Raw genomic sequence first — 26,190 nt, 5'->3', positions numbered from 1 at the left:
TCATCATAAAATGTGAGAATCCATGAACTTGTCAGTATACATCTGAGGGAAATAATTCAGATTGAAGATCTGAAATACATGAAGACTTTAGCAGATAAAATTGAGATAAGCTTTTATCATTTTGAAGTACAATACATCATCTTGCTGGGAATGGCCAGGTCATGGGAAACATAGAGAAAATACAGTGTTTATCTAAGTTCCCAAGTTTTTAAAGATGAGTATGAGAAAGCTACATGTTCCCCAGCTTAAGTAGAGAGCCTTTTATTTTCTCATATTTTATGTTTGTTCAGTTAACAGTATAAAATGTGAGGAACTGAAATAACTCCTATAATGGGTATGCTGAGGAGTTTAGAGAACTAAAAGAAATTCTTGTCCTTGGAACGCTTATGGTATTATGAGAATTGAATAAAGTTTAAGTTGGCACTCTGAAATTTTTTTTTCTTTTTTAACTTCAGCTTCTAGTTGTGAAACATTATCTGATTTGACCACCTTATTTCGAATAATATTTTAACCTATCCTTCTGAGACAAAGGAGGTAAAGTACTTCACTTCTCTTGCAATAAATGGAGAGCCTATAAGTTCTCTCATGTTGGCCTTCTTATCTGCCTTCTAGTGAGTTGACCAAGAATGCTTCAAGGCTAGTCAAAAGAGTAGTTATTGGTGCTCTCGTAAGTGCCAATTTAATGGGTGCTGGAAATGTTCAAAGTAATATTTCTACTAACCTATTGATATTGTCAGAAATTCCAGCATTTAGAAATTCATGCTATTTCTATTAAGTTAGATTATTAATAATGTCTATTTATTTTATTTTATTTTCCTAATTTTGCTACCTCGGATTGAACCCAGAGGGACTTTACCACTGAGCTTTATATCCAGCCCTCTTTTTTTAATATTCATTTTTTAGTTTTAGGTGGACATAATGTCTTTATTTTATTTATATGTGGTGCTGAGAATCGAACCCAGTGCCTCACACATGCTAGGTGAGCAGGCTACCACTTCAGCCACATCTCCAGCCCTTTTTATTTTCTTTGAGACAGGGTCTAACTACGTTGCTGAAACTGGCCTCAAATTTGCAGTTCTCTGCCTTAGCCTCCTGAGTAGCTGATAGTATAGGTGTGTGCCACCACACTCAGCTCTCCAGAATCTATTGATTTAATTCTTATTGCTAAGATGAAGTTTATATTTTTAAATAGAAAACTGTAGATTCTCCTTTGATCTTATCCTGCTAGAAGCTCCCCCTTCTCTGATTTCAGGTTCTAATACAGTGTGCCTTGTTCATACAAATCTGACTGGGTTGTCCTCTGTGCTAGTCTGCGAACCTGATAGGTTATTTCTTCCTCAAGATCTTGATCTTGAATGTTTTCTTCCCCTATCTACATAGATCACTGCCTGACTTTATCTTTATTCAGATTTAATAGAGACTTTCTTTGAGCACACTATTTAAAATTGTAATCCTACCACTGACAGTCCATATCCTGTTTCTCACTTTATTTTTCTTAAGTTTTTTTTTTTTAATTTTTAGTTGTAGATGAACATAATACCTTTATTTTATTTATGTATTTTTATGCAGTGCTGGGGATCGAACAAGTGCCTGACACATGCTAGGCAAGAGCTCTACCACTGAGCTTCAGCCCCAGCCCTCTCAGCTTTATTTTGTTCTGTTATATTTATCATGGTTTGAATACTATGTTTGATTTTTTTTTCCCCCTTCTCTCTTACCACAAGCATATAAACTCCCTGTTAACAGAGATTTTTTGGTTCATTGCTGTACTTTCCTGTGATCAGTAGTAAATGTTTGACTAATGCGTAAATTAATTAATAAAAAGTCCTACAGGATTTGAGACATAAAAGAAGTGGCTTTAGGCAAAAGGGATGCCAAACAGTTATCATATTGTGCACTTGATTTTTGTATAGTATTTGAGAAATTAAATTTTCAGAAATATTCCCTATTGGAAAATATTCCCTATTTAGCTCAGTGGTAAAGTCTCTGTTTTCAGTCAGCTTTTTAAACACTGACCAAAAGACATGATAAGCACAACTTAGTGGAGGAAAAGTTTATTTTCGTTCACGGTGTCATGCAGTCCACAGTAGGCCAACTCCATAGCTCTTGGCCTGAGGTGAGACAGTCCTTAGCAGAGGAAAACAGCAACTAAGAAGCAGAAAGAGAGGGCTCCAGCAAGCACTGTGTTCACCAAGAATAAAATATAAACCCCAGAGGCATCCCCCCAGTAACCTACTTCTTCAGCCATCTAGTTATCACCCAGTTAATCCATATCAGTGGATTAATCCACAAATCAGGTCACACATCTCATAATCCAATCATTTCACCTCATCATTCTTGTGTTGCCTCATATGAGCTATTGGAGAACACCACATATCTAAACCATAACAGTTCCCCTATATTAGGAAATCCTAGTCTAATGCCAAATGTGGTCAACTTCTGTTTGTAATTTGTAAAATTCTGAACTCTTAACAAAAATGTCAAATGACAAGTACTTAATAGGCCTTAAATTTGTGAATGTTTGTTTTTAGTCATTGGGTAAATTGGTTTCAGCACTCACCCGGGAGTTATCTTTATGACTCCTTATGTTACAAAACAAGTGCCAGTCACTAAAACAACACGTTTTGAAAGAAAGTGTCTTCACAAGGTAGCAAGAGTGGAGGTAGGAGACCCAAGCCTCTAATCTGCCTCCATCGGGACAGGGTTTAGGCATATTTTATGGGATACAGAAGCAGGGTGATTTAAGACGTGGAGAAAGGTGATTGGAGGCAAAGTAATCAGTGGCCAGTACATAGGGAGTCTCTCTTCATGATTCTTCATGGAATGCATGTTCATATAATGACTATGTTACATAATCTGAGGGCAGAATTTTTAGCCTTCTGAGGTCAAAAGGTCATCCATCAGACTCCAGTTCAGGCCCAAGTGAAGAATCGTAGTTTAGACAGGGCAGATGTTCAAGTTCCTGAAAAGTAACATAGACAACCATGTGTCAGAGGTGTTGCCTACAGTAAAACTAGAGGGAGACTAATATATAGCTCACCTATGTGACCTACAGAATTAGTGATTTTAAAAGCCAACTAAAAGCAAATAACTAAGGGGAAGTGGGGCTCATTCATGGAAGTAAAAAATCCTGAGACTTGAGGTCTCATTCTTTTTATTATTTTTTTATTAATTTTTTTGTAGTTGTAGATGGACAGCATGCCTTCATTTAATTTGTTTATTTTTATGTAATGCTGAGGATCAAACCCTGTGCCTCACGCATGCTAGGCAAGTACTCTGCTACTGAGCTATAGCCCCATCCCAAGGTATCATTCTTTTTATGGTTTTGAGAATGGCTCTCAGGTTCTTGAGAGATGGTGATATATATGTACATTTGGAAGCCCTTTTATTGGTACCCATAGATGGAGCAAGGAACCAAGGCTCATTTTTTTTTTTACCATTACCAGGGTTTTCTTCATTTGTAAACTGAGGTTATTAGAAAACATATCATTGTTAACATCAGTTCTAGCTTAATATCAGATTTTGTGATTTACCTGATGCTAGCTTAATTAAATCTCTTACTATAATTCTAAAATCATTTGTACTTTTAAACATTGGGAAACTGCTAGGATAAGGAAAATGCAAAACAGTGAGGAACACATTAGATCTTCCAGAGACACAGAATTGTATGATTTTACTCTATTAACTGTGTATCAGTACTCTCCCTGCAGAAGAAATTAGGGGCTTCAAATGAATGAACAATAAATATGGATTGGTTCCTGAGTGAATGGCTATAATTTAACAAAATATTCCAGATGTATGCAAAGAGGAATTGTTTAGTTCAGGGCAGAGATCCTTTTTAATAGTCACAGACTTCAGGAGGAGAGTCTGCTATTCAGATTTAAGTTACCCTGTTGTAGTCATTGCTGGGGAACTGTCATGGGTTAAGCAACGTGTAGTTGTAGAACTGAATTCCCAGTCTGGTGTTTAGAAAACTACCATGGGGTCTTCTGTGATTTTAAGGTTGACTATAAAGGTGCTGTGGATGTAGATTACAAACCAGTAGTAACAGGGTATTTCTTTGGTCACAGAAACATACATACTTATCAAGAGAAAAGATTTTTTTTTATATATATTCTTAGCATTTGGCTTGTAGTGGATATTTAACAAATGCTTATTAGTTGTCTCAGAAAACATATCAATTATATCTTTTAAAAGCTTAGTCAAGTAGCATAGAGTCTTTTGGTGATAAGTTTTAGGACCTTTAAGATGATCTTATTGGAATGAGACTTGCACTATATATATATATACATATATATATATATATGAATTGCTATAATACAGGACAATAAAAATGTATTTGTGGGGTTGGGGTTGTGGCTCAGTTGTAAAAGTGCTTGCCTAGTACGCATGAGGCACTAGGTTCGTCCCTAGCACCACATTTTTTAAAAAAGCTAAGTAGATGAAATAAAGGTATTAAAATATGTATTTGTGTGCTATACTAGTCAAGAATTTTGTAAAGAATATTTGCTATCTTGTAAATAGGAGTTCACTGAGGCTGGTAGAAAGGAAAAGGGAAGAAAGCATTGTATTTCAGAAAAGCTAAAGGAACTAATTGGCTAGGGCAAGTGTTTACTAGATGAGATAAGAAGTAGAAATTAAAGACTGATTGGGGAATGTTTAAGAGTTATAGATCAATATCTCATGGATTCTTTTGAAGTACCTATATTTAGGTACTGTCAAATTTACTTCAATTATGACTAGTTAATTAAATTTATTTTGTTAAGTATTCAGCTTGGCATGTTGGTATTTAAAACATATAGAGATAATTTTTATTTTATAATGACATGCTCAAAATTGTCTTTATGCCTTGGCATTACGTTTTGCCATGAGGTATGACATTGCATTATCAGAATTTTTCTTGTCTATTAAACCAGTAGTTTCCAAGTAGAATTACCTCAGGAGCTGCTTAAAAATATTTTTGGACTCCTACCACCAACCAATTCAGATTCACTGGGAATTCTGTGCTTGTAAGAGACTTCCACATGATTCTGATGCTCAGTGCAGTTTGGGAACAACTTCCCTAAACTGACATGGAGATGAAGTTCTACATGCTATTGTAAACAGTGTACTGTACTTAAGTTACATATGAACTCACTCTTATTACTTAACAGTAGCAACCCTCAGAGTGGAGCACACTGACTACCACAGAAAGGAATTCTAAATAGTATGTTTTAAAACAACAGCTACTCTGCACATGTTTTGAATTTAAATGACTCTGAAATCAGACCGCAAAGCGTACAGCTACACCTATTCCAGAAACAATGAAGCCACTTCCAAATGAAGGGAAGTGACATCTACACAGAGTATGCTATGAAGACAGTCACGTGGAGTCCGCATGTTAGCTGTACATACAGAGAGAGATGGTGGTTCAGCTCTGACCTGGAAAAAGTATTCCCTGACATTTCACAGCATTGTTCAATAGAGTTTACCTGTTCCTCTACTATTAATAATAAGGAAACGTTATTTTTATTTTCAGGTTATTATTTTAGAGTGGAAGAAAGCAGGCAACGTATTGAAAATAACAACAAAACACTATATTTTATGATAATTAAGTCCTATATTTTCTGTACTATTAGTCATAATAGATTTTAGAGGACATTGTGTCAGTTCTGTGGCTTTTCTGATGAATTATGTTTATTGATAAAGCTTCAAAATAATTTAGTCTGGAGACAATTTCCAGAAGCTTAATGGAATATGAATTTTTTACCCTCTTTATCTGCTTATAGCCCCTTTTATGTTCTAGATATTACTTCAGGAGCGGATGCAGATAATAGGAAATGGTGACAGATGTAATAGGCACATAAAACAAGTATATAGCATGCTTAGCAGAAAAATCAAATATGTCACTATTTTACTTTTAAAAAAAAACAAACTGAGGGGGCTGGGGTTATGGCTCAGTGGTAGAGTACTTGCCTAGCATGTATGAGGCACTGGTTTCGATGCTTAGCACCACATATAAATAAATAAATAAATAAATAAATAAATAAATAAATGTCCATCGACAATTAAAATATATCTTTAAAAACCAACAAACTGGGCTGGGGTTGTGGCTCAGTGGCAGTGTGCTTGCCTAGCAAACATGAGGTACCAGATTCAAGCCTCAGCACCATATAACAAATAAAATAAAGACATTCTGTCCATCTACAACTACCAAAAAAGAAAAAGAAAAAACAACAAACTGAGTTTAGGAAAAGAAAGTCTGAGAAAAATGAAAATCAGTTCATTTGCCTCATGGGTGTTTAATCAATCAAAAGAGTAGCCTTATCTGTAACTTTAATATACACCAAAAAAATGACTTGGTGGTGGACAAAAGTAATATAGTTTTAGGTCCAGGACAGGGGAACTCAATTTCCTTACATTCCGCTCCCAAGTAATTAACCCCTCTGTTGGAGTCATGTGATGAACTTTTTTTCTTTTTCTTTCTTTTTTTTTTTGTGATACTGGAGATTGAACCCAGGGGCACTCTATTGCTGAGCTACATCCCCAGCCCTTTTTATTTTTTATTTTTTTATTTTGGGACAGGATTTCGCTAAGTAACCCAGGCTGACCTTGAATTTGTGATCCTCCTGCCTCAGCCTCCTGAGTCACTGGGATTACAGGTGTGTACCACTGATTGACCTTGGGCAGGTAGGGTCTTGTCTTAATTGTCTACCTCAGAGGACTGCGAGATAAATTGTTAGATGTAAAATATTTACTCAGTGATGTCTGGCCCATAACACTATTCATTAAGTAATGGTGGTAGTCATTATTTATAGTTTTAAACTATCTTAAGTGCATTGTTTGAAAAATTAATATTCTAGTCTTGATGTGTTTTTAATTTTTGTATCTGTGAATCTGTGTTTTTCTCACTTCACCTACCATTCTTTACCCAAAACTACATGTGCCTTTCAAATCACAACTAAATGTAGTAAGGACTCATTAATCTGGTATTGTTCAAGGGAAAAAGAATGTTTGACAAAAGTGAAGCATCTTCCTAAGCCATAAACTTTTGTTTTTTTGTTTTTTCTTTTCTTTATTTTCCTCCTCCTCCTCCTCTTTTTTTTTTTTTTTTTTTTTTTTTGGTGTATGTGTTTTTTGCAAGGAGTTCTCCTCACATTGTCCTTGCTGGTCTCCAAGTTCATGGGCTCAATGAACTTCCTGCCTTAGCCTCACAAATAACTGGGAGTATAGGCTAAGCCAGCTTAAGTTTGGTATTAAATATTTTCTTTTAAAAACCACTGTATCCAGGCTGGGGATGTGGCTCAAGCGGTAGGGAGCTCGCCTGGCATGCATGCGGCCTGCATTCGATCCTCAGCACCACATACAAACAAAGATATTGTGTCTGCCGAAAAACTAAAAAGTAAATATTAAAATTCTCTCTCTTTCTTCTTTAAAAAAAAAAAAAGTGTATCACATAGTTTTCTATCTTTGTAGAACACAAATTCTAAACACTAATTACATTGAGTCACTGTTTTCATATGTATTTGTAGATAGTTATTTTCTTCTCATCAGGTAAGCTATCATTAGTTTTCTCTTGTGTTTAACCCTTTTTTATATACTCTTCTAGTCAGTATTTAAGTTTTTCTGTTCAATCTACTTTTTTGGAAACCAGCTATTGAAGCTTGCTAAGATTATGTTAAAATGGTGAGATGTCTGCAATTTGCTTGAAAATATCCATTGGCACAGTATAGCACGAAGGAGAAAGATAATAGGTTGGCCTTGTTCAAGCTGGGTTGCGGATATATAGCATTTGTTATTCTATTCTTTCTACTTTTATATATGTTTGGAATTTTTCGCAATAAAAGGGTTTTTTAATATTTATTTTTTAGGTGTAGATGGACACAACATAATATCTTTATTTTTTTAATGTGGTGCTGAGGACCGAACCCAGCCCCCTGGCCTTGCTAGGCCAGCACTCTACCACTGAGCCATAATCCCAGCCCCAATAAAAGGTTTTTTTAAAACCACTATTTAAAAAAGAACTGTATGTCAGATATTTGCAGATCTGTACATATTTCTTCCTTTTTTTGTAAAGATTCATAGGAAATTTAGACTGAGAACTAAGGGAGGATATCTACATCTCTTACGTTTTGACATTTTATAATTTTTGAAACCTGCATCTATTATGTTTATGTACATATGTATGCATTATGTTTTTAAAAAATGTGTCTAGTCTGGAAATAGGTTCACTTCCTAGTGTGTTAATTGAAGGAACCCATAATATCTAATTTGTGGGTTGTGAGGATTATGTAGTTGTGTATTTAACATTTTTGTTTATTAGGTACTTGGGATTGAACCCAGCTGTTCTTTTACCACTGAGCTACATCCCCAATCCTTTTGTTTTATTTATTTATTCATTTAATTTGAAGCAGAGTCTTGCTAAGGCTGGTCTTGAACTTGTGATCCTCGTACCTCAGTTTCCTGAGTTGTTTTATTTATAACAGATATTTTAGATGGATAGAAGTGAATACTGTATGAAGGGTATTATTAATAATTATCGGAAGCTGTTATTTTGGAATGAGCTCCCACTGTAGGCACCAACACACCAACCTAGAAATCAAAGTAAAATTAAATTTCATGGCCATTTTTGTTGTAGAATATGTTACTGTGATTCATTTTTTTACCTTTGTTTTTTTCTGGGGTTTACTTTCTTATCCACAAGAAAAGATTTTGCTATTTTGCCTAAGAAATGCAGTCAGCAAAATTTTCAGTAGATTTTCTTTGTACTTTACACCTACATTTTTAGGACAGGTATTTTTTTAAGTCAGCAAGAAAATTAACTGCAACAGGAACTTCATTAAGGCCACAATTTAGGATATGCAAATGTGAATGGTTTCTAACTTTACCCTGTACATTTCACATATATCATTCACTGTTAGACACTTTGGTTTTTCTTAATATAATTCAGTGCTGAATTTGTTTTTTAACCAGAGTTTCTAATGAATGTTTTTGTAACTTTTTTCTAATTTACAATCTTAACTTTGAGTTAATGAAAATAGTTTTCTATTCATTATGATGTGAAACTACTAATAAGTTTAGTTTTTGTGATCTTTGGTTCCTATATCATGAATAGTAGCTTCCATTGTTTTGTGAAGATATGTGTGAATCGAGAGAGGCCAAAATGTCTCGATTGTGAATAAAGTGGTAGAATACAAGTCAGCAGATACCATTACTAGACTCACTCTATTATTAATGTATACTGTGTACAGTCATCATGCAACATGGGTATCTAACCCTTTATAAAATTGATAGTAATAAGTAATAGCCTCTACCAATAGTTAGTTTGAGAAATGTTTCATCATCTCCATGTAAGCTTGTTTATTTATTTATTCTTTTATTATTATTATTATTATTATTATTATTATTATTATTATTATTATTATTTTAGCTGTATATGGACAGCATGCCTTTATTTTATGTGGTGCTGATGATCAAACCCAATGCCTCATGTGTACTTGGCAAGCGCTCTGCCACTGAGCTACAGCCCCAGCCTCTATTTATTCATTCTTTTTGTTTGTTTCAGTACTGGGGATTGAACCCAGGGGCACACTACCACTGAGCTACAGCCCTATCCCTTTTTAGTTTTTATTTTGAGACAGGGTCATGCCAAGTTACCCATACATCCTCAAAGTTAAGATCCTCTTCCCTCAGCCTCCCTTGTGGCTGAAATTATAGACATGCACTACTGTGCCCTATTAAAAAAAAAATTTAGAAGTCTTTAGTAACTCTTTGAAGTAATTATTATCCAGTTTTAATAGATGCTGAAATTGAGACTTAGAGGAATTAAGCCACTTCAGAGTATTCTAGCAATAAAATAAGTAATATATACTTAGAACCTGGAATTACCCTGTAGTTATGACATTTGGTTATGTTCATGCCAGGATTTTTTTTATCTTCATAAAGGACTTCTTTATAGCTGGATGCAGTGACACATGTCTATAATCCAAGCAACTTGGGGGGTTGAGGTAGGAGGATTACAAGATTGAGGCCAGCCTTGGCAATTTAGCAAGGCCCTAAGCAACCTAGCCAAGAACCTGCTTCAAATTAAAAAATAAGGTTGGGCTCTGTAGTGCATGCCTGTGATCCAAGCTGCTGGGGAGGCTGAGGCAAGAGGACTGAAAGTTCAAGCCAGCTTCAGCAATTTAACCAAGTTGCCCTAAGCAACTTGGTGAAATCCTCTCTCAAAATAAAAAATAAAAAAGGTGTAGGGATGTAGCTCAGTGATAAAGTGCCCCTGGGTTAAATCCCCAGTGCCAAATAAATAAGTGAATGAATGAATAGACTGGAGATGTAGGTCAGTGGTAGTACCCCTGGATTCAATCCCTAGTACTTCCCAAAAAAGAATTTTTTATAAATGACTGATGTTAATATCAAAAGGTATCTTGAATGTCCTTATAATATATGTATTCTGTTGCTTATTTGGGTTGTTCCTGGAAACAGATTGAACTTAGATATTTTCAGTACTTATTTCAAGTGAGTTGTTTGGACATCATTGATACTTTTCTGATTTCCTAAAATTTTGCTTTAAACCAATGTTTTATTTCAAAATAATCTTAAAAACATTAGTTAATGGTAGCTCAGTACCCTTAAGTTATATAAGTAAGACTTTTTAATTCAACACTTGAGTAACATAAATATTTCACAATTTTCTATCTTTATTCTACAGAATGGTAAAGAACACTGATCATCTCTGGAAAACTTATTGATCCACCTCATGTAAAGTATGCTCAGTTCCTTTCCAGTGGTGTAAGTATGTAATCTTTCTCAATTTGTATTCTCTGAGTTGCTTTAATATATTATTATGTTTATGATTCATATTTGACTTCAGACATTTGTAGAATATTTTAGAAGAAGAATCAAATGGTCCGTCTACTTGATATTAAGATGAGCAAGTGTCATAATTATTTAGTAAAGAATGAATTTTCAAATCTATCAATGTTTTATCATTTGCTCAACTCTGGATTTTGACATTGTTTTAGTTGAGCATGAAATTACTTAATCATTTTTCACTGCTTAATAGCTAAGGAGATTGTGAGATAGATAACAAGCTATTGAAGAGAGGTAGTGTCAAGTTCTTTGTGACAAGCAGAATGGGGGAGCATGTTACCTTAATGCTGCTTTTTGTGTGCAAAATTCCATCGCCTTAGCCATTTCTCTTTACCTGCTGGTGATGGTGATGTAGTTAATCTGTTAGCTGATGTAGTTGTGGCCTTTCTTTGGAATCAGACAAAAAATACAAATTGAGATGGTGGTATTGTGTTGAGAGTGTTTTTATGCTAGAATATGAACTATAACCACCAGTTCATACTAAATAGCCCTCTAAATAAAAGTATTCCGGGAATTTCAGAATTAGGAGAAGATAAAGTATCTATTAGCTCATTAAGATCATGTTTAGAGTCTAATGCAGAGTGCCTTTAGCATAAATATTTTCTAAAATTTGGTGGAGTCTGTCTTTCACTTAAATTTCTTCCGTTTTGGTTGAAAGTTCTATAATCCAATAAATAGACATTAAGATAGGTTTTCCTTGTTATTAAGGTTTTTCATTAAAGTTTTTCTCATCTCATTGATTCTATGATTTAGTGAAAAGTCTCTGAAATACATTTAGAGGATGTGAACTGTAGCCTAAGTTTCTGTTAAATAGCTATAGCCTTGCGAAGACACTTCATCTTTTGGGGCCTTGGTTTCCCCTTTTTGATCATTTATTTACTTATAGCTGTTCTCAATAGCCATTATCAATGACATCCTGAGGGCAAAAATTTTTGCCTGATTTGTTCATTGTAGCATCCTTTGTGATTCATATAGGGTCTTAACACATAGTAGGCACTCAATATATATTAATTGAATGAGTGATTTTTTTCTAAATGATCTCCAGTTCTCTGATTCTATACCCAATTTATGTCTTCCTCTAAACTTTCTTGTTTCTACTTGAATTTTGTTGGATGTGATAGAAGATGATCAAAAGTCACACAATTATTAACATACAAAGATTTTTTTTTCAGGTTCACAATTCTTAAGTAGGGGGAGAATAATACAAGCAAATCTTACGAGGGACACAATTGGTAGATGAGGTACATTTAATTTCATAGTTCCAAAATTATTCAAATATGGTTGCTCAAATATGGTTGTTCAGTTAGGCTAGAAGTTGGCTTCTGTGTGAAGTCTAAGACAGAGAAATGATTCTTGGCTAGACCACCACAGTGGATGCCTTGTAAGACACGAAGACACATAAATAAAGTCACTTGATTCTAGAGGACAGTATTGGCAGGTAAAACTTCAAAGCCCAAGACTTGTCATGCCTGAGCTCTTGAAGTATTGGTTAGACTCCTAAGGTCATGTGTGTTTTAAATTCTAGAAGTTAAGGTCAGTAACTCACATAAGGAGTCTGATGTGGTGTGTTGTAATATTTCTGAGAAAGAAAGGGAGCTTCCCAAGGTCAGAGGTATTGACTGCAAGTTCTCATAAATGTCTGATAAGATTTAATATTCTCAAGGTGGGAAGAAGAGTAGTTCCAAATTCTCATGTGTAGAATCTAATAGGCTGTTGCACTCTGGAACACAGAGGGAATATTTTCCCAGTTCTTATAGAAAAATAGCATGTATCATTCAGGTAGCGAACTGTGTCTTAGGAATCATTTCAAGACCACATAACAGATTTTTTTTTTCACCAGATGTGCATTAAGATAGCTACAATTAAAAAAAAACCTCAGTGATAATTGAAAACCATCAAAGAATGCTTAACACATTGGAATATAATCCTACTTCTCTCGAAGTTCTTTTATTGTGGAAAAAACATTTTTAGACCATTATCTCTAGTTAAAGCCTCTATTATGTTTTCATCAGTTCTCCTATTGATTTGAATTAAAGAATGGTTTTTACTATACTCTTAAGCTCAGTTCCCAATAGAAGTTCATTTCTTACTTGTTCTCAATTGTCATTTTCTTTTTTTAGAATTGCTGTTCCTTTGATTGCAGTATTATTGAGAAAGAAGGCACTGTTCCCGTAGTGAGTTAGGCTTGAGTACATCTTTAGCTGATGCATATTATGGTTGACTCTACCATGTATTAAATCATCTTGCAGTAAACACCACATGTGCAAAACAAAACTTATTTTACCTAATCATTACAGATAAAAAGATAGAAACATCAGAATCCAGCTGAAGAAGATACTTTGTGTTTTAAATAAAGATCCAGTCAAATCCTATTAACTGTAGATGTTAGTAAGGTAGTAATGTCATTTTTACGCATGTGATTTCAAGGTTAATCATTCATGAAGGCTTTAACCTTCTTTGCTTTACATGTTTGTAGACTTGAGTTTATAAAAGGATGTTCTGGACTTCATGCCCAGTTAAGAAGGGTATAGGTATATATTCAAATGATGATATAATTTATTGCAAAATACTTCATTGTTATGGTCTCATGATTACAGTCTTTTCCTGAAATGTTGGCTTATGAACCAAGCATAATTCCATAATTTAATTGTTCTTTTGTATTTTAAACATTGTCTCTTATTATAGTGTTTAAATTCTTATCACATTATTTTCAATTATTGTTGGTCTGTGTCTGCATACAGATTAGTAATTTAAAGTGAAAAATGTCCCTCATTCTTTGAACAATCCTTGTACATAAGGAAATTAATTCAATTCTTAAATGTTATCTATTTGTTATAAAAGAATTGCTGGTATCATGGATTTAGATGACCTTTATAGGTCATTTAATTTGATGATTATGTGTTTAAACTAGGTAACTTATGATAAATAAGTGTGAAAATATCATAATGTTTGCCTTTGTTTATGTTAATGCATATTGGGATATTGTTCTCAATATCTAAGAATACTTTTGATCTTGGTGTTTTTCTCATAAAATACTGTATCTTTGTCAAATTCGTGATTTGATTATGCTCATTTTACCCTTGGCATTCTAACTCTATGGTGATCATCCATTCCCTTCTAACATCTATTGGTCTTTTTTGCTTTAGCTATATCTTTGCATTATAGTCTTCTCTTGGTAAAAGTTATAGATATTTTATTTAAACAAGGTAAAGCATAAAGGGAAATTTATTCTCTCCCATAATAAAGCAGCAATGAGAGCAGTAATGTTTGAGACTTAAGAATTGCTGGAACAAAAGACAGGAACACTGCAGAGCTTTTTTCCATTGTTCTCTGAGTTTCTTGGTATGTCTACTTTATTATTCCTCAAACTAGCTTCCTGTGCATGGTAAAGAGTTCACCAGAGTAGCCTCTTTCTGTAACTAAGCACAGTTATAGTGACTACCCTTCTTATCCCCAGTTTTATTAGAAATTTTTAAGGAGAGTAAGCCTTGGTCTCTTTATCAAGCTCACCCTGTTGTGAGTAGCATCCCCAAGAATATGTGTTTGGAAATAGCTAGATGTTCTAGGCAAACAAAATAATAAGTGCCTGCTGTTTCTTTTTGTGACCTCTGAAATAAAAATGGTTTCTAATTGTAAATGAATGCTGAATAATAGAAAATATTACATAGTTTTGGCTGAGTGCAGTGGCATACACCTTTAATCCCATGAATTGGAAGTCTGCGGATGGAGAATCACAAGTTAGAGGCTAGTCTGGGCAACTTAGTGAGACCTTGTCTCAAAATAAAAAAGGGTGAGTGTATAGCTTAGTGGTAGAGCACACCTCCGTTCAGTCCCTAATAACTGACACATGTACACATAGTATATAATGATAGTTTCAAATACTGTGAAAGATAGCCCTGACAGTTCTGCTTCATGCGTTGGGGTGGATGGATGCTTTTCAGTAATAGGTGAAAGTCACATAATTTACTTTTGTTTTATGCTAATACACAAACAGGGCAAGATTTAAAGAATTAGAAACAAATTGCTATGTGCTCTAATATGAATAGAATTGAAAAATATCATGATTGATCTTTTTTGTCCATACAATAAAATATATCTTGAAGTCACAAATCTAAAGATTAGCTTATGAAATATTTTGATAGGATGATGAATGAAGGTAGCAAGAGTGGTTCTTTCTTCTTTTCTGTCCTCCTCTTCCTTCCTTCCTCCCCTCCACTTCTCCTCCTATTTTCATCTTCCTCCTCCTTCTTCCTGCCCTCCCCCACCCCTGGTACTAAGAATTGAAGCCAGGGTGCTCTACCACTAACTTAAATTTTCAGCCCCCACCCCCCCCCCCTTTTTGTTTTTTTTTTTTTGAGACAGGATCTTGTTAAGTTACCCAGGCTGGCCTTAAATTTGAGGTTATCCTCTGTTGCCCTGAGTAAGTGGAATTCTAGACATGTGCCACTGTGCCAGGCTGTCTGTCTGATTTTCAGGGGGTAAAGAATGATGTATATGAACCAAAATTTACCCAGAAAATAAATTAAGGATAAATTATTTGGATTTGGCAGCTTCTTTGAGAAAGAACTGCCTAGATTTATTATATTGCTGAGCACTTGATAGAGTAGATTAAGTGCTGAGGATTTAAACAGAAACTAAAGTGTTAAATGTCTCTTATATCTCTTATACACTGTTAGGAAAATAGTCACATAGCTTTTTCAAGAGATTTAACACTTAAGTATAATAAACTACTGAAGTGCACAAACTAGTAGTATCCAACTTGGATGAGTTTTTTAAGATAATGCATGTGTGTGTCAATGAAGATACTTGAATACTACCAACCCTACATAATATTTATAAGAGATTGTGTGAATTAAACAAGGTTTTTAGATCTCTTTTTTGGGAATGGGTATCCGGGATTGAATCAGGGACTTGACCACTGAGCTATATCCCCAGCCGTATTTTATATTTTATTTAGAGACATGGTCTCGCTGAGTTGCTTTGTACCTTGTTATTGCTGAGGTTGGCTTTGGACTTTAGATCCTGCCTCAGGCTCCCAGAGCTGCTGGGATTACAGGTGTGCACCACCATGCCCAGATGGTTTATAGATCTTTTGAAATTGAAAAGGTTAATGAATCATTCTGGTCAAAAGTTTTTTCTCCCAATGAGATAATGATATATTTTGGCAGAGAAGCTAAAAAGAAAATGAATAAAATACACTTACAATAACCAAAGCATTTAGAATAGCTAACAATTGGAAAAAACCCAAGTGCCTATCACTATAATGGATAAAGAAATAGGTGGTCTAGTCCTATAGTGAAACATTACTCAGCAATGAAAAGGAACAAGCTGCTGATACATCATCGTCATTAGTGAATCTCAAAATATCTAAACTTAATGAAAGTGGCTTAACACGTAAGATTAAATAGAGAGTAGAAATGAGATTTTAAAACAGGGAAAAGTAATCCATGTTGGAGGAAGAAACACCCTGAAGAGTGGTTGCCTCCAAGGAAAAAAGACAGGGCTTGTCTGAGGAGGTGCTTGAGGAAATTTCCTGAGGTGATAGTATGATATGAAAGTATGATATAGGCAGGTGTGTGTACTTCTCAAAACTCTAGGATAGTAAAACATACATTGGTATACTTTTGTTTGTTTGTTTTTGTACAGGGGATGGATTGTACTTAAGGGTGCTTGACCACTGAGCCACATCCCGAGTCCTATTTTGTATTTTATTTATTCACTGAGTTGCTTAGCACCTTGCTATTGCTGAAGCTGGCTTTGAACTCGTGATCTTCCTGCCTCAGCCTCCTGAGCTGCTGGGATTACAAGTGTGCACCACCACACCAGGCAGATAAACTTTTTTTTTTAATGTAAATTTTACCTCAAGAGGAAAAATTCACCTGAACAGAGACTAAGCTCAAATTGATGATGTACATGCTGTAGAGATGTCTGTAACTAATTTTCAAAAGCATTCAGAAACTCAATGAATTGGATGATGTATGGATAAAGGACTGGAGGTACATACAATGATGCAAATGTCGAAAAAGAGAATGGTCATATCTAGGTCTTTAGTGTGTGGGCGTTAACTGTAAATTTATTTTTAACCTTTTTATATATTTAAAAATCTTCATTATAAAATATTGGAGGAGAAACCTAGGCAATCAAGAAAGAATATAGTAATCATGAAAATAGGTTTTGGGTTTTTTTATTTTTTTTATTAGTTGCTCAAGACAATGATCTTGACATATCATTCATTTGATTCAAATAGAGTATGAATTCTCATTTTTCCACGTGTACCGATTGCAGGATCACATTGGTTATAGAGCCATGTATATATACACAGCAATATTAGTGTCTGTTGTATTCTTCTGCCCTCCCTATCCCCCCCTCCCCTCCTCTCCCCTCCCATCACCTCTCTCTACCCAATCTACTGTGATACTTTTCTCTCTCTCTCTTTTTTTCCCCCTTCCCCCCTCACACCATCGTATATGTATTTTGTGTAATCATGAGGGTCTCCTTCCATCTTACGTGCAATTCCCCTTCTCCCTTCCATTCCCTCCCACTTATCTTCCCTGTTTAGTGGTAATCTTCTTCTCGTGCTCTTCCTCCCTACTCTGCTTTGAGTCACCTCCCTTATATCAGAGAAGACATTTGGCATTTGTTTTTTAGGGATTAGTTAACTTCATGATAGTTTGTCACAAATAAGTCCTGGAAGAAAGCAGACCATAATATGTATAGGGGCAAGGCAGATATTGTGCCTACAGACACAAATGAACTGCAGCATATTAATTTCTATCCATACAATGTACATGTTTGTTTTTAATTATTAATAAGCCTGGTTTAAAAACTATGGAAACTTAATATAAAAGTTCTAGATTTCTGGCAGCTTAAATTTTGTATATGATAAAAGTTGTCTTTCAGATCAGAAAAGAAGCACGTTCTTCAGTAAAGCATATTGGACAACTATTCATTTACAATGAAATAAAGCCCAAATCCTTTCACATTGATTAAGTAAATATAAATTCTAGATGGAACAAAGATTTCTAAGTTATTTTTGTTGGTACATTATAATTATCCATAATGGTGGAATTTATTGTTACATATTTATACATGCACACAATATAACAGTTTGATGGAACAATAAATTTTAATTATAAAATCTATTACTAGAACCCCATAGTACCTCAGTAGTTAGAGTGATTTTATCTAAATGGTGTTTAACTAGAGACTCAAAGGAATATAGAAGTCATTATCCAGAATCCTTTGATTCTAATAAGTCCTAATGTATATTGAAAAGTTAAGAGATTTATGCTTTTGTCAGTAAGACATAGGATTAAATTATTTTTCTATTTTTTATCCAGAGTTTTTGGAAGGTACAAAAGTACTCTGAACCTTAATTTCCTAATGTTTTGCCATGGCAAAAACATTCTAGCATGGGCCATCTCTTACTATTTTCCATAAAGAAGTTGATAAAGAGATAATAATTCTTCTGCTCTGCATTATCTATAATGATGTGTTGTTTGGTAGATATTGTCAATTAAAAAAAACTTATTTATTTATTTTTATTTTGTAGTTTGCTGGAAACCATGTCTCACTATACAGATGAACCCAGATTCACCATAGAACAGATAGATCTGCTTCAGCGCCTTCGGCGTACTGGAATGACTAAACATGAAATTCTCCATGCCTTGGAGACTTTGGACCGTCTTGATCAAGAGCATAGTGACAAGTTTGGAAGAAGGTCCAGTTATGGAGGAAGTTCATATGGGAACAGTACCAACAATGTTCCAGCATCTTCCTCTACAGCTACAGCCTCTACACAGACCCAGCATTCGGGAATGTCCCCATCACCTAGCAACAGTTATGATACCTCCCCACAGCCTTGCACTACCAATCAAAATGGGAGGGAGAATAATGAGCGATTGTCTACATCCAATGGGAAGATGTCACCAACTCGCTATCATGCAAACAGCATGGGTCAGAGGTCATATAGTTTTGAAGCCTCAGAAGAGGACCTAGATGTAGATGATAAAGTGGAAGAATTAATGAGGTTAGTTACTTTGCTTATTAAGATTCTCCAAGAATGTCTGTGTTCTTAGATTTTTTTTTTTTTTAAGTAATAACTGTATTTCAGTTACTTAACTATAAGAACTGATATTTTTCATTCCTTTCTTTGGAAATGAAAGAAACTATATTCAAATATTATGATTTTCACTTCTCTACTTTAGTAGCACCCCTCCTTTTTTTTTTTTTTTGCTAGTTGATGAACCTTTTTCATTCTTTCTGTTTATCAAAGGTTAGTTTTCTCTTTGTGGCTCTAACAGCTAATTTCTGTCTAACAAAAGTTAGTTTAATCCTTTACTGTAAAGTAAAGTACTTTTGTAAGTACTTTTTCTGAGGAATAAGATAATTTTATTTGATCCTGAATATGTACACTCTTCATTTTTTCCTCTAACATTCCAAGCCACAAAATAATTTAAGCAACTGTTTGACAAGAAGTAATTTTTAGTGAAACTACCATGCACTCATAAAAAGATACAAAAAACACATAATTTTTAGGAAGATTGACACTATTTTTGCCTGAAAGAACCTTAAGTTCTAATTTTAGCAACAAATGCATGCACACACAAACACACACACACACACACACACACACAGTATGAACACTGAGAATTTAAACTTCAAGAAGAGATGCCCACCTTGAACAGAGGTAATAAAGAAAGGTGTCACACGAGACACTGGGTCATTTTGAGGATGGCTTTGTGTATTTTCCATTGCTATCTGTGTCCTTAGTCCAGAATTTTCCTTAGCACATGTTAAGTGCCTTATATGTTAAGTGATTGAATGAATTTGGCCTCAACCTTAAAGGATAGTCACTGTTTTAAAAGATGAAAACTTTATGTAAAAAATAAATAAAACCATATTTAATGTTAAGGGATTAATATGATACCAGAAAAGATAAGATATATCTTTAGTCTGATAATGATTATAGATGCAGAAGCTTATTTCTTGCTTTTATCATTATGTCAAAATGAATCCTACTGTTACATGTAACTAAAAAGAACCAATAAAAAGAAAAAAAATTCTAGATGCAGTCTACCACTAAGCTACATCCCCAACCCTAGCTGCTGCTTTCGAATGTAATAAATGTATTGTTAAGATTAAAAAGGAGAATTGTTTGGGCATATATAGTAAGATGAACTTTTGAAATATAATAAGATGAACTTTTAATTTTCCTGAGTAGATAAGATGTCAACAATAAAATTAATTTTTTAGGTTTTAGTCTGTTTTTGTTGTTGCTGTTACTTATTTTTTATAAGTTTTTAATATAACAGTTAATTCCCAAATATGTATTATAGTAACAAGAAATATGGGCCACTGTCATAAAAAAGAAATACTGTAAAAGATGGGACAGTCTAATAAAGATCTAAAACCTTGACTTTTAACTCATAGTTTGACATAATACTTCATTTCAACTGCTTTATATCACAAATAAACAAAACCTGTTAAAAACAACTGGAATTTATAGTTAAATCCCACATTACACATGTTTGAGTTCCATCATTAAATATGAATATTAAATATTACACATTATAATTGGTATTTAACTTGCATACTGTCACTTCTTGCATAAATAGAATAATTGTCTTGCTTGAGTGAGACACTATCTTTCCTTTTTCTGCTTCCTTCCTAGAACTGCTTTTTTGGTGTCCTTTACTCATATAGGGGGTCTCCTTGGATCTCCTGGCATCCTCTGGACCTCTGCCATTCTCCCTTCCTCCAGTGTGGGTCCCTGCTTCTTTGCTCAAGTTTATAGAAGATAATCATAAAAATTAAATAATTTACCCAAAAAACCTTAGGTATTAGGTATTATGTAACAGAGCCTAAATTATAACCCCATGTTTTTATTATCAATATTTTGCTGGTATATGTTGCTACTATAAATAAATTATTCATGTTTATAGATTTTAATAAGAGTTTAGGAAAAGTAGTTTATATAACTGGAGACACAGCATGAATAGCCTTACTGGGCTTGCCATTCCCCTTCCCAACATGATGTTTATCACTTCAGATCAATCACTTATTTACCAGATGAATTTTTATTGCTGGAATGTTAGAAATTTTTTTTGAACAGTATATCTTTGAGTATTCCTTGTCTGCCTAGGTATGTACTGCCGTTGCTGATCACTCAGCACTGGTGACATTACAAATGCCTTCCTGCCTTCATTTTTATGTATAAAATCCACCTTTCGCTGGTTCACATTGAGAAAACTCTAGGCTAGATGCATTTTCCAAATCTCATAATCTACTGAGTCTATACTGGATTATAATTTCAAGGTACACAGTGGAGATAGAATGGCATCAAGTTATAATTGTATACCTGAACAACTTGTTAAGAAAGGGTCAGAAAGAAAAAAAAAATGGCCACTTTTCCCTTTTATTAATTAGGGTAGGGAATAAAAAGGCAAACTAGCATGTGAATTTTAATAAAGTGGTGAATATTACATTTTAGGAAAGACTTTAAAACCAAGAATGATAGCTCATTTCACATTTAATGTCTTTTTAAAAGTATATCTATTAATATATGAATATACATAGGATTGTGTGTCTACATCTGCTAATAGTATGCATCTACTAATGTTTATTTGCTAATTATATATGCATCATGAAATAACAATTTAAATGAGGCTCATCAGAATTAATAATGGCACATGTTAAGGATGTTATTCTTAGCACCCATGTACTAAATCTTATGAGTGTGTTAGTATTTTATACAAAATATGAGACTCTCTTAAAAGTTGATTGCCTGTAGGATTGAGCATCCTTAATTAATAAAACTGAAGTCTGAAATGCTTGAAAATTAAAAACTTTCTGAGCCACTAATATAATATAGGTAGAAAGTTTCACAACATTATTAATGCACACAGTTATTTAAAAATATTACATAAAATTGCAGACTATGTGCATGAGGTATACATGAAACATAAATGAATTTTCTGGTTACACTTTGGTCCTATCCCCAAGATATCTCATTTCCTATATATATGCAAATATTTCAGAATCCAAAAACACCCAAAATCTAAAAGTTTCTGTTGCCATGCATTCAGGATAAGGGATTCTCAGTCTATATTTACTTGTGTAGGTAAGATATTATATGTTTTATAAGTAATAAGATGAAATGGTCATGAAATACAATTAACATGTTGGTTATTCACATATTGTAGCTTTTCTTTTAGTGTATTTTTTGTTTTGTTTTTGTTATTTATTTGTTTGTGTTTTTTATTTTCAGTACTGGGAATTGAACCCCCCAGGGATGCTTTACCACTTACCACTGTGCTACATGTACCCCATCCTTTTAAAAAATTTTCTGGGAAAAGGTCTTGCTAAGTTGCTAAGGCTGGTCTTAAACTTATAGTTCTTCTGCCTTATCTTCATGAGTCACTGGGATTACAGTTATGTGCCTCCACACCTGGTTTGTGTTATTTTAAGTTTTAATGTTATGCTTCGTATGTCTTCATGGGTGGAAATTTATATAAGTTTTAATTCAAATGTGAAGGACATTAGTATGCAAGTGTGAAATAGACGGTCTTAGTACTCTGCTTCATCTCTGGGTATCTATGATACAGATAAATATTTTTAAGAAATCTAAAGAATGCTCAATCTATATTAAAAGAATATGAAAGGCCTTAAAGAATCTATGTTAAAAGAATATGAAAGGCCATTTTAAAATGTGTCGTCTTTAATATCTTTTGTTCCAGAAAATGAAGCAATGTCATTTGAAGCAACCATAAATAACTCTTTTTCATCCTGATTTGGGGAACTTAAATATACCTGAGAATAAGAATAGATCAGGTTTCCCATTTTACAGCCTTTTACAAACACACCCCCCCATGGTTGTAGATAGACAAAATACCTTTATTTTGTTTATTTATTTTTATGTGGTGCTGAGGATCAAACTCTGTCTCTCACCTACCAGTGAACTACAACCCCAGCCCTTAACTTTTTATCTCTTAACTACAGATTTGTTCACTCATTTCATGAATTAAGTTTTATGTTATGTAAACCCTATGATGAATGAGACACAATCTTTGTGCTAAAGGATTTTACAGGGTAGTAGGAGAGATAAGATTAGAAACAACTATAATATAGGATAACATGTAATATATTAGCATGTGAGTAGTATAATTGAATTGTTAAGTTTAGCCATTACAAAGAAATCTTTTTCTTAGCTTGAGAATGAGGGAGAACTTCGCTTAACAATTGACATTTAAATTGTGTCTTTTAAAAAATGGTGATTTGATAAAGATGTATTGCTGTGAATTCCTTCAGATAGCAGGTTAACATGGAAACTTTAGCAAGTTATAAAAATAAAGACATGTCTGTAACTCCAGTAGCTTGGAAGGCTAAGGCAGAAGGATTGCAAGTTTAAAGCCAGCCTCAGCAATTTAGTGAGGGATTAAGCAACTTACCGAAAACCTGTCTCAAAATATAAAGATATAAAGGGCTGGGGATGTGGCTTATTGGTTAAGTGTCCCTGGGTACCAAAAAATAAACAAATACACACACACATACATACATACATGCACACATGAAGTAGAGGGTGGAAAGGGAGAAATTTCATCCTTATGTGGAACTCACCCAGATGAATCTAAGATAACAGTGATTTAGTTAACTAAGACTTTAGGAGTTTGAGATTTTATAAGAGAAAGGAAGTAAAAGGGATTCGTTCTCTTTAGGGAATATGTCAAATTTCAGATGAAGAGAGGAAGTAAGGAGTAGAAGTCAAGAGATTAGATTTGGAGTAAATGAAGTTTTCATATTAGCAAACTGGTGATTTTCTGAGAACACAATGAGGACAAGAACAGAGGCAGGTTGTTAGATGGCTGCAAATGAAGAGAGAATGAAATGGATATATGAAAGTTTAAATATCAAAGCAAGTCCAGTTGAATAGAACTCTTTTAATACTTAAGAGATTTTGGCACAGTGAAAGTTGAATAGTGTTATTATTTTGAAAATACATGTAGTAAAACCAAATAAATAAAAGAGTTATAGAACTCTTCCCATGGTGCCTTAGAGTATCTTGTAGAGATATTTACTTCAATATTTTTATGATTATAGGAGATCATTAGTTTCATATTTTCTTAGAGTCCTGCCTGAAGTTTTACAAAATAATAGTCAATGTTTATTATAGCACTTGTATAATTTCACAATTTTTTACATTGAATATATGTATAAAACACATGCATGTATAAATATCTAATATTATTCAGTATTTCATTTGTTAGACAAAAAATTTTCAAGCCCTTTGAAGGGTTTATTAATGTTCTCATTTTACCTGATGATTAAACCAAGGTGTGTACATATACCTGTGTTTATTTTGTTTTGTTTTATTTGTGGTGATGGTGGGGATTGAACCCAGGGCCTTAAGCGTGGTAGTTAAAAATTTCACATTTCAGTCACTGAACTAGAAGACTAGGCCACCCTGCTACTCCCCCTGTATCTTTTTTTTTTTTTTTTTTTTTTGATGCTAGAAATTGAACTCAGTGTCTTGCCCAGCAAGCACTCTGCCACTGTGCTATGTCCCAGCATTCCCTCCTCACTCAATCTTTAGTTTTAGGTTTTTCTTTCAAGAAAGTTGCTGTCTGGTAAAGACAGTAAAAAACTTTGTTTTGTTTTGTTGGGGAAGTGTGTGTGTGTGTGTGTGTGTGTTTATGTGTGTATGTGTTTTAACTCATGAGTACTTAAGAAACTTGCAGAATATTGAAGAGTATGGACAATGAGATGTCTGTGAATTGCTGTTTTGTGACTTTGGGGATTCCTTCATTCTTTAATAATTCACAAACTGGATATTCCCTATTGGAATAATTCAGTGTCATCTCTTCTGTATGATTTAGTGTCTGCTCTAGGTGAATTTGATTTAAAATAAACATTTAAATTTTAATTTAACTCAGTTGTCAAGAAAATACTATTAACTCATTTTTCCCATAAAAGCACATTTTTTTTTCATTTAACCTGAATAACTATTCTCCTAAATTTGGTTTTGTTTTCATAGAAGAAAATTTTTAAAATTAATTTTTTGTTGTTTCAGACACCATATGTTTGGTTGTTTTATATACATAAGTCAATTGGAATACATAGTGCAAAAGTTATTCCTTGCTCAAGTAATTATATACACACAAGCATTTTGGGAAGAACCTAGCCAGTATCTGCATCAGAATCAAAATCACTATGAGAAATTTTAAATACTGTTATTAGGCAGCTGATTAGTTTCTTCCTTTAGGAATCTTTTTGGTTAGGATTTCTAGCCAATAGATTAAAAATATCACCACTGATTATTTTCGCATAGGAACTTTTCTTGAGTTTCTCCAAATAATCTACAGAAAGATTCAAACCCCTTTAAAGAGTTGTGATTCATACAGGAAACAACGTGTAAACATTTTGTGATACCCTTTGACTCAGATCAAAGGTCAGCAAAGTTTAGAATCAATTATTGTTATCGTTTAGACCGGTGGCCAAAAGACAAAATTTAGGCTATATACAAGAGAAGAAGAATATGGCCAGAGATATTTATTAATAAATATCAATATATAACAATAAGTGAATACAATTTTTAAAATGCAGGTTCACTAATCGGAAGAATGAAATGAGGGAGGGAGATAATATTTTGCTCAAAATAATTGCAAATGTTCATCTGAGAAAATAACTCTTAGGTCATAGGTTATGTAAGAACAAATGGCAGACCAGATTCAGATTATGGGCCGTAATTTGCTGACTCCTTTATTAGATAATAACTTACCACTATCTGTGTTACTTTGAGCTTGAACAAAAATCAGGCCTGTACTTTTGTAATCTTATTGAAGATAAGGCATTCAAAGAGAAATTGGTCAGTTCTAAGGGTTTACATATGCTTGTATTTAGGTATTCTGTTTGTTCTAGTGGAGAAACAGAAGTCTTGCCTTTCCTTGTCTTTCTCATAAAAAAGTCTGGTCTTTTGAGAATTTGTTGAATTTTTAAGGAAGTAAAAATTTGTAATAGGCATTTTAATAAAGGAAAAAATAGGTCTAGAATATATAATCCTACGAACAGAATAAAGTGTAATTTTTATTAATACGTACTTTTTCAGCAGTAAAGTTTAATATTCCACCTATCCCATTAATTTTTTTATACAACAAAAACAAGGCAAAGCCTTTCTTAAAATGGCTGGTATTTTCAGCTGTGAGAATGATAACAGTTTCTTCCTTAATCATTTTAAAGATTTTTAAGAGAACAGTGTGCGCACAGTTGCTTAGTTAATATACAGACCCGTAGTCTATTCACGACTGATTTTCTCGTTGCTTTTCATTTTTCTGGAATTTCTGCGTA

The 26,190-nt window shown here is 33.8% G+C and overlaps 1 protein-coding gene across 11 annotated transcripts in view; it reads left to right on the top strand.

Annotated features, from left to right (window-relative positions):
- The window catches only part of Hmbox1 (homeobox containing 1), a 162,518-nt gene that overhangs the window by 59,202 nt on the left and 77,126 nt on the right, over nt 1-26,190 (top strand). For 10 of the 11 annotated variants that reach the window (XM_046423336.2, XM_046423335.2, XM_058572351.1 and 7 more), the window contains exons 2-4: nt 6,565-6,641; nt 10,688-10,767; nt 18,401-18,877. In XM_046423336.2, the coding sequence (XP_046279292.1) occupies nt 10,745-10,767; nt 18,401-18,877 (500 nt within the window). In that variant the 5' untranslated portion in view covers nt 6,565-6,641; nt 10,688-10,744. Of the gene's footprint in view, nt 1-6,564; nt 6,642-10,687; nt 10,768-15,925; nt 16,845-18,400; nt 18,878-26,190 lie in introns of those variants that run through there. The other variant, XM_046423338.2, reaches the window with a different exon arrangement.

This window comes from Marmota monax, unplaced genomic scaffold (assembly GCF_021218885.2).
Source record: "Marmota monax isolate L192 unplaced genomic scaffold, Marmota_monax_Labrador192_F-V1.1 WCK01_AAM20220418_F8-fsc00347, whole genome shotgun sequence".
In the NCBI taxonomy this organism is placed as follows: Eukaryota; Metazoa; Chordata; class Mammalia; order Rodentia; family Sciuridae; genus Marmota; species Marmota monax.
This window is presented reverse-complemented; position numbering and strand designations above follow the sequence as displayed.